The 12732-nt window shown below is 38.3% G+C and overlaps 1 protein-coding gene across 1 annotated transcript in view; it reads right to left on the reverse strand.

Moving 5' to 3' along the window:
• LOC150090433 (uncharacterized) overlaps positions 1-12732 on the reverse strand; it is a 562729-nt gene that overhangs the window by 185961 nt on the left and 364036 nt on the right. Inside the window, exons 94-95 of the mRNA XM_090389881.1 lie at positions 8714-8812; positions 3243-3396 (exon numbers count right to left, since the gene is read on the reverse strand). Of these exons, the coding sequence (XP_090246007.1) occupies positions 3243-3396; positions 8714-8812 (253 nt within the window). The remainder of the gene's footprint in view (positions 1-3242; positions 3397-8713; positions 8813-12732) is intronic.

The raw sequence follows: 12732 nt of genomic DNA on the forward strand, positions 1-12732 counted from the left end.
ACTTCGCCGAAATTGGGTCCACTTTGACTTGAGTGTCACCCGAATATCAGTTCCATCAGCGTTTTAGACTTCCAGGTAGCAAGAACAGCTTGTCTGGCATATCTGAGAGAATGTCTGTGACAACCTCAAGAATGTCCTTTACTTGAGTTTGTGGCCTAATCCTTGTATTTCTCTTCTTATCTAACAGTCTGATTCCCAATATAATTCGTTCCATTCTTCGCTGTGTAGTTCTCAGCTTCTCTTCCATTCTTTTGGTGAGTGCCCAAGTTTCACTTCCATAAGTCATGGTGGGGAGTATACATTGATTCATTATTTTACGTTTCAGACAAACTGGGATATTGCTCTTCAGTATGTGACTATATTTCCTGAATGCTATCCATCCAAAATTTATTCTTCTCTTGACTTCCAGCCATTTATCATTATTACAGCTTGTCCCAGATAAGTATATGACTCCACCTTTTCAATTACTGCTCCTTCGATCATTATTTCCCTTTCCGTGGCATACTTGTTCATCATTACTTTTGTTTTAGCCATATTCATCTTTAGTCCAAAATCCTTACTAACTGTGCATAACTGATTAAGATTTTCCTCTAATTCTTTGGGATCGTGGCTTATGACCACAACGTCATCTGCAAATTGTAAATGGTTTAGGTACTCTCCGTTCACATTGACTCCTTTCTGTGACCAGTCTAATCTTCTGAAAGCTTCGTCAAGGGCAGCAGTAAACAGCTTCGGAGATATTGTGTCTCCTTGTCGAACTCCTTTCTCGATTTTAAATTTGCTATTGTCTTTGTCTAGTCTAATAAAGGAGGTAGCACTCATATATTTTCTTCAAAATCATAATATATGGGGTATCTATGCCTTGTCTTTCCAGTGCCCGAAATATTGCCTTATGCTGTATGGATTCAAATGCCTTTTCATAATCTACAAAAGCCAGGCATAATGGTGTTTTATATTCATTTGCTTTCTCCATTAGCTGTGATATTACATGAAGGTGATCCATAGTTGAGAATCCTGTCCTAAAGCCAGCTTGCTCTTTCGGTTGATTCTCATCAAGTATTCTTTCTAATCTGTTAGTAATGACCCTTGTGAACAACTTGTAGATGTGGGATAACAAGCTAATTGGTCTATAATTTCCAATTTCTGATTTATCTCCTTTCTTATGCAGCAAAACTATGATTGCATTATTCCACTGCTTAGGCATCACACCTTTTCTAATGCACTTTGTGAAGAGCCTTGCCAGTTTTTGTGTTATGTCTCTTCCTCCCAATTTTAACAACTCTACAGTAACTTCATCTTCCCCCAGGGCTTTCCGATTCTTCATTTTCTTCAATGCATGTTCTACCTCATCAGGAAGAATATCGGGTATGTCATATGTGTTGCTACTTTGCAATCCATCCTCCCCACTGCTGGTATCATTCCCTCGCTCCTTGTATAATTCTCTATAGTAGTCTTCTGCTATTTGAATTATGCCTTCTCTGCTGTTTATAAGTACAACATTGCTATTCTTCAGTTTCAGTATCATTTGTCTTTCTGTATTACTGCTCATGGCTGCTGATTTAAATCCTTTGTTTTCCCTTAATGCTTGTTCTACTTTTCTTGTGTTAAATCTTCTTATGTCCTCTCTGAGTCTCTTTCTAATGGCTTTGCATAACTCAGTATACTCAATTTTCTCCCTGTCAGTGTTTTTCTTGCTCTTTATTTGTCATTTTCGGTTCACCATGACAAGTGTTTCTTGACTAATTTTTTCTTCTTTGGATTGCTGTTTCCCTATAGGTTTCTTGGGCTTTATCACTTTCAGAAAGCTGTAATATTCCTCGTCGATATCTTGGTCCTGAGCAGTCTGCAGAAGCTCAAACTTGTTCTTAAGTTCCAGTACATACTGCTTTTTCTCCTCCTCTGTTATCTTAAAGACCTTTGTATTATTTACTCGAGTCAGTTTTTTCCTTTCCTTTCCTACATCTATATCAAGTGTACATCTTACCATTCTGTGATCACTTCCAACATTTACCTTATTCAGGATGGTAACATCATTCACAATATATCTTCTGTTAGTGAGGATGAAGTCGATTTCATTAGTTGTTAATCCATTTGGACTCTTCCATGTCGACTTTCTGTTGACATGGAAGAGAACCACTCGTCTTGAAGAGAACCACTCTACATGTTCGTTGCCACCTAAGTGACATAACAGGGCTTACCATCGAGAAGGTGTGCATGAGTGGATTTTAGGGAGGCAGGTCAACGGGACTTCTCCTAAATCTTCTGTAATAGAGAGATATTGGATCCATCAGTGTTTTAGGCTGAGTGTCTGATAACACACAGGATACCTGTTCCCCTCTAAGCCGATATAGGTATGGTACCTAAACTAAAGGATTTTTTTGTTTTTAACATTATGACGAGTTGCATGATAGGACCATACCTCAAGATCAAAGGAGTTTGGAAGGGTGGTAGCTGTATCAGAGAAGACTTTTTTTACTCTGGATGTTTTTAAGATCTCAAAATCTGATAGAGCTCGAGTTTTAGCTACATTAAAAAGCATGCCTGTGAGTAGAAAATAAATTATAACTAGCCCCTGTGGGATTTTTGTATAATTTTTATATAAAATGGCATATTTTTAAACAGGATGAACAAGTTTGTTTCATGTGGGTTTGTATTAGGAGGAAAAAGTAAATGAGATTGGACACAATATTTACGGAAATGAAGGTTAGCCATAACATCTGGCTAACTATAACCAAGAAGCTGTAATGAAGAGAGTTTGATATATAACAAAAGAAAAGTTTGAAATAAGAATATTGAATAAATTTGAAATAAGAATAAGAATATTTAGGGGAGATGAAAAGTCTTTTCTTAATGCACTTTCAGGCTTTGAACGGAAAGGAAATATTGATTTGAAGAGACTATAATCAGTGTCAAAGCAATAGGAGAACTTGTTGAGAAAGACTGAGGCTGCAGTATCAGTAAACACTCTGTATATAAATGTACACTATACCATGTGGAGGGTGGGATGCAGTTTAACATGTGAATAATCTTCAGCTGATCACCTTATATTTATAAAGCATAAAGTCAGATTTCCATCTGATTTTATAGCTTATAAATATAAGGTATAAAATCTACAAGTAATTCAATTCCATAAGAATTTTACACTTTGGTTGCTTCTTCTATAGTCTATCTAAATTTACTCTAGAATGATTATGCTATGAAAACAGAAATTTAAGCCAATCATCATATATGCAATGACTCACTTAGGCAGCCAATTTCATCATCAGGGCAATCATAAATTCCATCACACCAGGCTTCTGCTGGAATACACTCTTTGCTGGTAGGGCAGAGTCTTAATCCATCTGCACAGCTTTCACAAACACAGGTACAATTAGGGAGAAGTTTTGCTTTCTCTTCCTACATAATAACAACATTTTTCTTAATGCATAAACTGATCATGGTATAAATACTGGTGCTTTTAATATATTTTAATTTATTAATCTATTTTGTTGCTAATTTTTATTAATATGCTTTAAATCAATTTTTAAAATATCAGTTTAAAATTTATCCCATTTCATTACCAACTTTATTTAAATTGAAATTAAATTTAAAGGATTCGCTTACATATATATTGACATATAGAGGAAATGTCCATAGAAAAATGGTTTCTGAAAGAGGGATATTGCTGAACATTGAATCAATGTCAAATTGACTAACATGTCCCCCTCCACACCAGAACTGAACACGCTGGACCTTATTATATAATTTGAATGCTTAATTTTTAAACAGTTTTGGGAGAAGTGGGGGGTAGCCAGTGATGGGAGCAATCTCCTCCAGATGCCATTTTAATTCTTTTTAACAAAATAAAACTTTCTATTTAATTCTATTTCTATTTACTAGGTGGTAGATGACTCTCATCAACCGGTGAAATACCACCACTTTGCTTATTGGAGGCTTGAAGTGGTGGAACCCATGTTTAGTCTCTAGAGCTAAGTTCCGGCCAACCCTTCCCTATCTCTTCCATCATGCAGTATGATTGATGATTTTTGAGGTTATGATGAATGTTGTGGCGAGATCCAATATTCCTTACATTTCGAGGGTACAGCTCTAAAACGGTGTTCGCAGGCCGGCCGCTAGTTAGTACACCGGACTGAACCTGTTGGTAACTCTCTAGGAAGCTTCCGGATCAGCTAGTGTATAATCTTGCTACCTCTACTCTGCCAGATAGTGACTGGAGGGAGTCCGAGTAGTGTGTATGTGGGGAGCATTGTCGAGGCCACGTTATGTCAAGGATCTGGGTATATTCTTACCACATGTACGCCATATCCAAAAATTTCATTACTTCATACAGCATGTCCCACCCACTTTTTCTTACTATTGAATACACCATGAATTGTCAAAATAATAGAGCAAGCTTATCTGCGAAAAGATCTAAACCTCCCAAGGACTTCCTAATTCATTTCCCAAATATACGTGGTCTCAATTCTAATCTCAACGATGTCCATTTCCACTTGCAGTCTTCCAAACCCCATGTACTTTTTCTGACTGAATCTCAGTTATCAGTTGATTCAACTACTGCTCATCTCAGATGTCCAAATTATTTGCTGTATGATTCCTTTCGCCTCAAAGGTGGTACTTGTGCATATGGCCGTTCTGATATTCCCTGTCAGAGACTTGGCAATTTGGAATCTCCTCTCTTTGATCTTCTCTGGCTTAAAATCTCTCTACCTCATTGTGTAAAATTCATCTGTTGTCTCTACCGTTCTCCCAACTCCACTAATCACTTGGAGCTCTTTGACTTCCTCTCTTTGCAACTTGACTTTCTTCAGTCCAACTTTCCTAACAGTGAGGTAATTTTTCTTGGTGATTTTAACGTTCACAACTCCAGCTGGCTTCCGTTTTCTAGTCACACCGACCCAGCAGGTCGAGATGCCGAGGCTTTTGCAATTACTAATGACCTAGCACAGATTGTTCATTTACCTACAAGAATACCGGACAATCCTAATCATACAGCCAATACGCTTGATCTTTTTCTCACAAACAACCCTTCTAAGTACAAGGTTGAAGTGAGAGGTCCTTTAGGCACTTCAGATCACAACTTGGTGATTGTCTCTTCTCCAATGGAACCTTTATCTCATGGCTATTCCCAACCTCGTATTGTTTGGCATTACAAGAATGCAAAATGGGATGACCTGCGAGACTTCTTTTCTTCTTTTCCTTGTTCGGATTACTGTTTCAAAACTTCTGATGTCAACGTTTGCTCAGATCAAGTCAGTGAAATTATTTTTGCAGGAATGGAATCCTTTATCCCGCACTCCGCTTTAAAATCTCGTCCTTTATCTAAACCTTGGTTTTCCAATAAATGTGCTAAGGCTGTCCAAGAGAAGAACGTTGCATATCGTAATTGGCTTGTTTCTAATTCTTCAGTTTCATTTTCTGCATACACCAAAGCTCGCAACAATTGTAAAGCAGTTATTAATCAGTCCAAACTAGAGTTTGAACAGGCTAGGAGTAGAAAACTTGCTTCTTGCCCTAATGGTAGCCGAGCATTCTGGTCTCTTGCCAAAGCTATTGGCCGCAACTTTTGCCCATCTCTGCTCCCACCTCTGTCCAAACCAGATGGTTCTGTTGTCACTTCAGCCAAGGATAAAGCTGACCTGCTAGCATCCCATTTTTCTTCGAGCTCATGTATTAATGATCTTGGTAAAACACCTCCCACCATTCCTAACACGCTCCATTCAATGCCTCCTGTGGACTTCCGTCCAAAGGATATCAGAAGGATTTTAATGAATCTTGATGCTAAGAAAGTTCCAGGTCCTGATGGTATTTCTCCACTTGTTCTCAAAACCTGTGCTCCTGAACTTACTCCTATTCTTTGCCGCCTCTTTTCACTTTCTTATTCCAAAGGTGTTTTTCCTTCTGCTTGGAAATTTGCTCATATCCAGCCAGTTCCTAAAAAGGGTGACAAATCCCTCCCATCCAATTATCGTCCCATTGCAATTACTTCTACTCTTTCTAAAGTAATGGAGAAATCAATTAACCGCCAACTCTTAAACTACCTAGAAACCTTCCGTCTGATCAACGATCGCCAGTATGGATTCCGTCAGTGTCGATCCACTGGTGATATTCTGGCTTATGTTACCCATTTATGGACTAATTCAATGGAAAGGTTCGGTGAAACACAAGTAGTTGCTCTTGACATCTCAAAGGCTTTTGATCGTGTTTGGCATAAAGGTCTTCTAAACAAGCTTCCATCTTATGGTTTGCCAACTGTTTTTAGTAATTGGTTATCCAGTTTTCTCTCTGATCGCTCACTGAGGGTGATGGTAGATGGCTTTCTGTCTTCTAACTTCTCCACTAATGCCGGTGTCCCCCAAGGTTCAGTTCTTTCCCCAACTCTTTTCCTCTTGTATATCAATGACTTCTTCCATTGACTGGAAATCCTATCCATAATTTTGCCGATGATAGCACATTGCATTCAACTTTCCATTTTGAGAAACCTTGTCCAGCTCAATCAGCTTCAAGTTCTCGAAAATCTGCTGCCAATTCCTTAAATGCCGATCTTCAGGTAATTCTCCAGTGGGGCAAAGACAACTTACTTGATTTCAACCCTTCTAAAACTCAATCTTGTCTTATATCTCGCAAAAAGGATTCTTCTGTTCCTATGCTTATCTTTAGTGACACTCCGATTTCTAGGCAAAATGATATATCTCTTTTGGGGATTACCCTGACTTCTAATCTCTCTTGGCACAAGCACATTACAAATATTGCTTCCTCTGCATCTAAAAAACTTGGTTTTCTCTTTCGCTCTCGGCGTTACTTTTCTCCCAAACAGCTGCTCACTCTGTATAAATCGCAAATCCGCCCTGCCATGGAATATTGTTCCCACATCTGGGGTGGTGCCCCCAAAACCTCTCTCAGGCTTCTTGATTCCATTCAGAAGAGGGCAGTTAGGTTAATTAATGATTCATCTCTAACAGAGTCTCTCCACTCGCTTTCTCATAGACGCACTGTTTCTGCTGCATGCCTCTTCTACAGATACTTCCATGGGCACTGTTCTTCTGAATTGGCTTCTATAATTCCCGCTCTCTCTTTCAAAACAGTCCAAACACGTGCCGCCACCAGCCAACATCCATTTACTGTCCAACTTCAAACCCACAGAACCAACTTTTCATCTTCCTCATTTATTCATTCAACTGCCGTTTTCTGGAACAACCTTCCTTCATACGTATTTCCTGAAAATTACAATCTACAGAAGTTCAAGTCCAATATCAACAAATATCTTCTTTCGTCTTCTCAACGACCAACCCAAGCACGGTACTAAGTACTATAGGTTATAATAACTCTCGTGTTTGGGGTTCTCATAAAAAAAAAAAAAAAAAAAAATTTCTCAGATATTGACTAGAACTTGTGGACTGGTTACTCGCACGTTAGCAAGACATTTGTGCAATTATTCAATGATTGTTTTCTACAGTAGCATGTTTGAGAGGCAAGTGTTTGGGGGGTTAATACTCTAGATCTGATTATCAGCAGTGATTATTCATGCATTGATAATCTCCAGATAAAGGAACCATTACATGGCAGTAATCACAGTGTACTGATGTGGGATTTACTCAAAGATATAACTACCATCAAGGGTAAAGGGAAGGGTTTTTGTAAAGGAGATTTACAGTGGTCTCACACCATTTTTAAATTCTGTACATTGGAACCGACTAATGATGTTATCAAAAACAACAAATTGTAAATGGGAAGCATTCAAGGATATAATCACAGAAGCTACTAGGCTTTTCATATCAATTAAGAAATACTGTTCAATGCTTAGTCCTAAATGGATGTCAGATGAACTAATAACACTTGTGGCAGAGAATAAAAATGCATGGGATGCATATAAATTATTAAACACAGAAGTCTATAGTAGATATAAGCTAGTCTGTAATCAAGTCACAAAGTAGGTTAGTCAAGTGAAGGCAGGTTACAAAAAATATTTGGCAAAGGATGCAAAGGTAAACAGCAAACATGGTATATAATAAAGAGTTCTTCTTCTTCTTCAAACACTTCTTTACTTATGTAAATTCTAGAAGGAAGAAGATGAATCAAATTGGTCAACTTAATATCAATGGTTTTACTGTTGATGATCCTGTTCAGGTAGTTGACAAACTGAATGAGTATTTTGCATCTACATTCACACATGAGAAATTCTGTGCAGTATTACATTCAGGGTAGTAGAGAATGTAAAAGACCGGGGGTTATTGTGCAGCTAGATATGAAGTTTTCTGAATGGTACAGACAGGCTGCCAAAGCAGCTCATGGGGTATTTACAATGATATACAGGAATTTTGCTAGCAGAGATAAGGAGATGATTATCCCTTTGTATAAGACAATGGTCAGGCCACACCTTAAGTACTGCATACAGGTCTGGAGGCCACATTTTAGGAAGGATGTCGAGCTGCTGGAATGAGTGCAGAGAAAGCAACGAGATTGGTGAGGAGAACAAAGGGGTGCTCTTACCAAGAAAGGCTTAATTCTGCAAAATGCAACATCTGGAGACTAGGCACCTGCAAGGTGTGGTGGCAGTACTGGTGGCAAGAGGAGGACATACCCGCTATTAGGTGGTCATAATCGTTTGATTGGAAAGTGTATAATTTTATGAAGTATTTTTTTTTTTTTAACCTCTTGCCACCAGTACTGCCAGAAAAGCATAAAATATGCCATAGAAGCTTTACATTATACATACCTCCTTGCAGGAAGAACAAGTTTTTGGTGAACATTTCGAATGTCCCTCAATCATGCAGTCACACAAAAGACAGTGTTCTGTTTCTATCTGGTCTCCAGGCTAGAATAAAAGTTAGAAATTATCAGCAAAGCAATATTATTAAATTGTCAATCTACAGAAATTAATATTTCTGACACTGTATAGAAATAGAAACCTGTTCACAAATCCTGAACTTCAGTAATATTCAATTCGGTTTTAATGTTAAGAACCTTGAGACTATAAGTTTTAAATACAGCTGAGTAACTTCTATAATATTAGAAGATGCACAAAAATTGTAGCAGAGTTAGATCTTAATTCATTTACTGAAATGTCGATATGCTATTACATGACTGGGCTTACATCTAATTATGGCTTACAGCTTTTAACGTTATGAACTCATTTAGCTGGTTAAAAAATTCAAACTTTGTTGACACAACAACTGAGTCAAAAACAAAAGGTTTATAAAATTACAGAAATAAAAAGGATTTAGGGCCGAAAGCCTCAGACTACAAGAAATTTACTAGATGAACAAGTTAGTACAAAGCATCATTTTAGTGTGTAGTAAAGCACTGAAGTAGGTGAAATGGCATTGTTTTTGTTACATCTGATATTGTGAGTGCTTTCACAGTGACTTGCCTGTTTTTGGGTGCCTCCGTAGCCAGGTGGGAAGGAGCAGCAGTGCGTAGCACACGCTTCTTGATTAGACCGGGGTTCGAGCCCGTGATCCACGAAACACGGAGGATGCGGAAAGATCAGGGAATGACAACCGCATATTCCCAGAGCAATATGGTCTTAGCTGCTAATGCTCCTAAAAACCAAATAACAAACAAAAACAAAACAAGCCTGTTTTTGACTACTTCAAATAAGCAACGCTTCCTCCAGTAGAGAAAACTAATGTTACTTATTCTCAGCAGATACCACTCCCAAATATCACTGTTTTGAAGCTTGCTGGCTTCTCATCGGTGGGCAGGTAGGTACCCTAGTGATACAATAAGTGACAACCCAGTTATGAAGTTTAACTTCACAATATGAGAGATGACTGATGGTGTGTGCTAGTAATGTACTAAAAACGGTTTAGGTCTGAAAGCCTCAGACTATGGGAAATTTACTAGACAAACGATTTAGTGCAAAGCATCATTTTAGTTCATAGTAAATCACCAAACTAGGTGAAAATGACATTGTTTGGGTGGTGGTAACTGCCAAGAGTAAGTAACACTAGTCTTCTCTACTGTGGAAAGGTTGTTTATTTGAAGTAATGCAATAATAGGCAACTTCTTGTGAAGGCATTTACAATATGAGATGTAGCAAAAATGATAAAATTTAAGGAGAAATTAGAGAAATTATTACAGGGAAGGGTTTCTTTCTTTTTTTTTTTTTTTAATGGTGATGCAGTATAAGTTTGCTTATTTGCATCATTTGCAAATAAGCAAACTCATTTGCTTAATACTATCTGGTAGAACTCTGAATTTCTCAAACCATCAGTTTCACCTATCCATGGCTTTAATTTTCTTTTAATTATTAAGCTAACAAGAACCAGCTAAAAAAAGGAGGTTAGCCTGTGCGGACATTGCTCCTTAAAGCTCTTCAAACAGAGAAGTTTTTCCTGATTTATTTTCTGCTTTATTAGTTTAAATTGTCATATTAACTTATTTTCTAGAGTAGCTTCATATTCCTAGTTACGATACTTAGTTTAAAGTTTAACTTAGACAGAGATTTTGTAGATATTACTTAGTATCGGTAACGGTATCAAATCCACATGTCACAAACCAAATTTTTTTTTAACCAAATTTAGTCGATTTATTAACCAACTGTTATATCAAATTATCTTCTATAAGTAGATTATAGACCTAGTCAGGATCCTTAGTTTATTCTAAATTGAGATAGCGAGATTTGGAAGCTAATCAATACTTACGAGTCCATAGAAATACCGTTCGTGAATTCCCGCCATTTTTACACGATAGCATAAGCTTAGTGTCGTATAGTGCATAATATAATATTGTCAGTTAATCAGTAAATCTATTAATCTTGATAAACTTTATTGTCAATTAAATTGTACTTTTAACTCTATATATATATATATATATATATATATATATAACGACTTAATCTAACAAATAATTAATACATAACTATAGTGGTACACGTGATACGGAAGTTGTATAAAGGGAACTCGTAGAAAACACTAGATACCGAAAAAATATATATATAACATAACTGTTTTGGGATATAACTTAAGGATTTAATTTTTGTTTTGAATTTTATTGAATTAAATCGGAATCATGATTCTGACCAGAGCAGCAAAGCAAAAGGCTCAAGCTAATGGGAGTGCTGTGGTTCAGGGGAGAACTGAGGGGGGCAGTTGCCCTCTGAATCACAGTCTATTAAAATGCACTGTTTGCTTGATGTTTGCGGAGCAGTCGGGTACGGGACATGATACTGCCAAGGGGGATGTCTTTGTGTGTGCACGATGTAAGGAGTGCAAGGAAATCAGGCGACAACTCAGCGTTGTTATGGGCCTTTATGAGAGCTTGAAGGACAGGGTGGATGCCCTCGAAGGAAATAAATTGAGGGGCCCATCAAGCTCTCAGCTGCCCACATCAACGCCAGAGCTTGCACTTGGTCATCAGGCAACACAGAAGCAGCCCCCTAGGCAGAATGCGCTGGTCCCACAGGAACTAGTAGTTGTTGGTGACTCTATTGTCAGGGAAACGGGGAACATCCTTTGTAAAAAGGATAGGTGGAATAGGACCAGGGTATGTCTGCCTGGGGCAAAGGTTGATGACGTTGTAGAGCGGATATCATCTTTTAAGGGCACAAAAGGTGATATAGTTGTACACGTTGGCACTAATGATATTAAGAGTAGGAGACCGGCGGAATTACTTAGCAAGTACAGGTCACTGTTGAAAAAAAGCCGTGAATTAGGGTTGAACTTGAAAGTGTCTGCAATTCTGCCAAGACACGATAGGAGGGAGTATATGATGAGAGCCTTGTCGATCAATTCGGCCCTGGAGGGATTGTGCAAGGCTCAAGGGGTAGAATTTTTTTCAGCCTGGACTGTACTTGTTAACAGGAGAGATTGCTTCTACAGGGATGGGATACACTTAAATAGAAAGGGTGCAAGAATTTTTGCTGATGCTATCGAGGCAGTGTTAGGTGGGTCGGAGAACTGCTAGCTTGGGGGAAGGCAAAGACTAATGGATCAACAGTAGCCACTGGCAGAGGTGAAAGAGATTCTTGCACTGCTTCTATTGGAATGAGCAGAAGCCTGAAAAACAAGATGCAGGATATTTCAGAGACTGCTGGAAGTCATTGCGGTACAAGTAAACACATGGGTTGTGTTAGGGTAGCTAAGAATAGAAACAGGTGCATGTATACCTGCGTGTACACCAATGCTAGGAGTTTGGTAAATAAATTTGATGAATTTGAGGTATTGCTCAAAACATCAAAGGCAGATATTGTTGGGATATCAGAGACGTGGTGTCACACAGATATAAGTAATGCGGAACTGGAATTTGGGGAATACAATGTGTATAGAAAGGATAGACAGGACAGGAGGGGAGGAGGGGTTATGCTATTAATTAAGAAACACATAAAGTCCAAGGAAGTGAAGCCAGTCGATATCGATGGACAGGGCAGTGTCGAGTCAGTTTGGTGTGACATAAGCATAGGGAAATCAAAATTGAGAGTAGGAGTGTGCTATAGGCCTAATGACTCTGATGAGTATAATAAGATATTGTACAGGGAAATAGAGTGGGCCAGTAAATCAGAGAGTCTTATAATGGGGGACTTTAATTTCCCAGATATTGACTGGAATTTGTGGGTTGGTCACTCGCACACTAGCAAGGCGTTTGTGGATTTATTGGATGATTGTTTTCTACATCAGCATGTACGTGAGGCAACAAGAGGGAGCAATACTCTTGATCTGATTATCAGTAGTGATTCTTCATGCATTAAGAACCTGCAGATAAATGAACCACTAGGTGGCAGTGATCACAGTGTGT

Source organism: Mastigoproctus giganteus, chromosome 2 (assembly GCF_048544385.1).
Source record: "Mastigoproctus giganteus isolate SK-2022 chromosome 2, ASM4854438v1, whole genome shotgun sequence".
Classification (NCBI taxonomy): Eukaryota; Metazoa; Arthropoda; class Arachnida; order Uropygi; family Thelyphonidae; genus Mastigoproctus; species Mastigoproctus giganteus.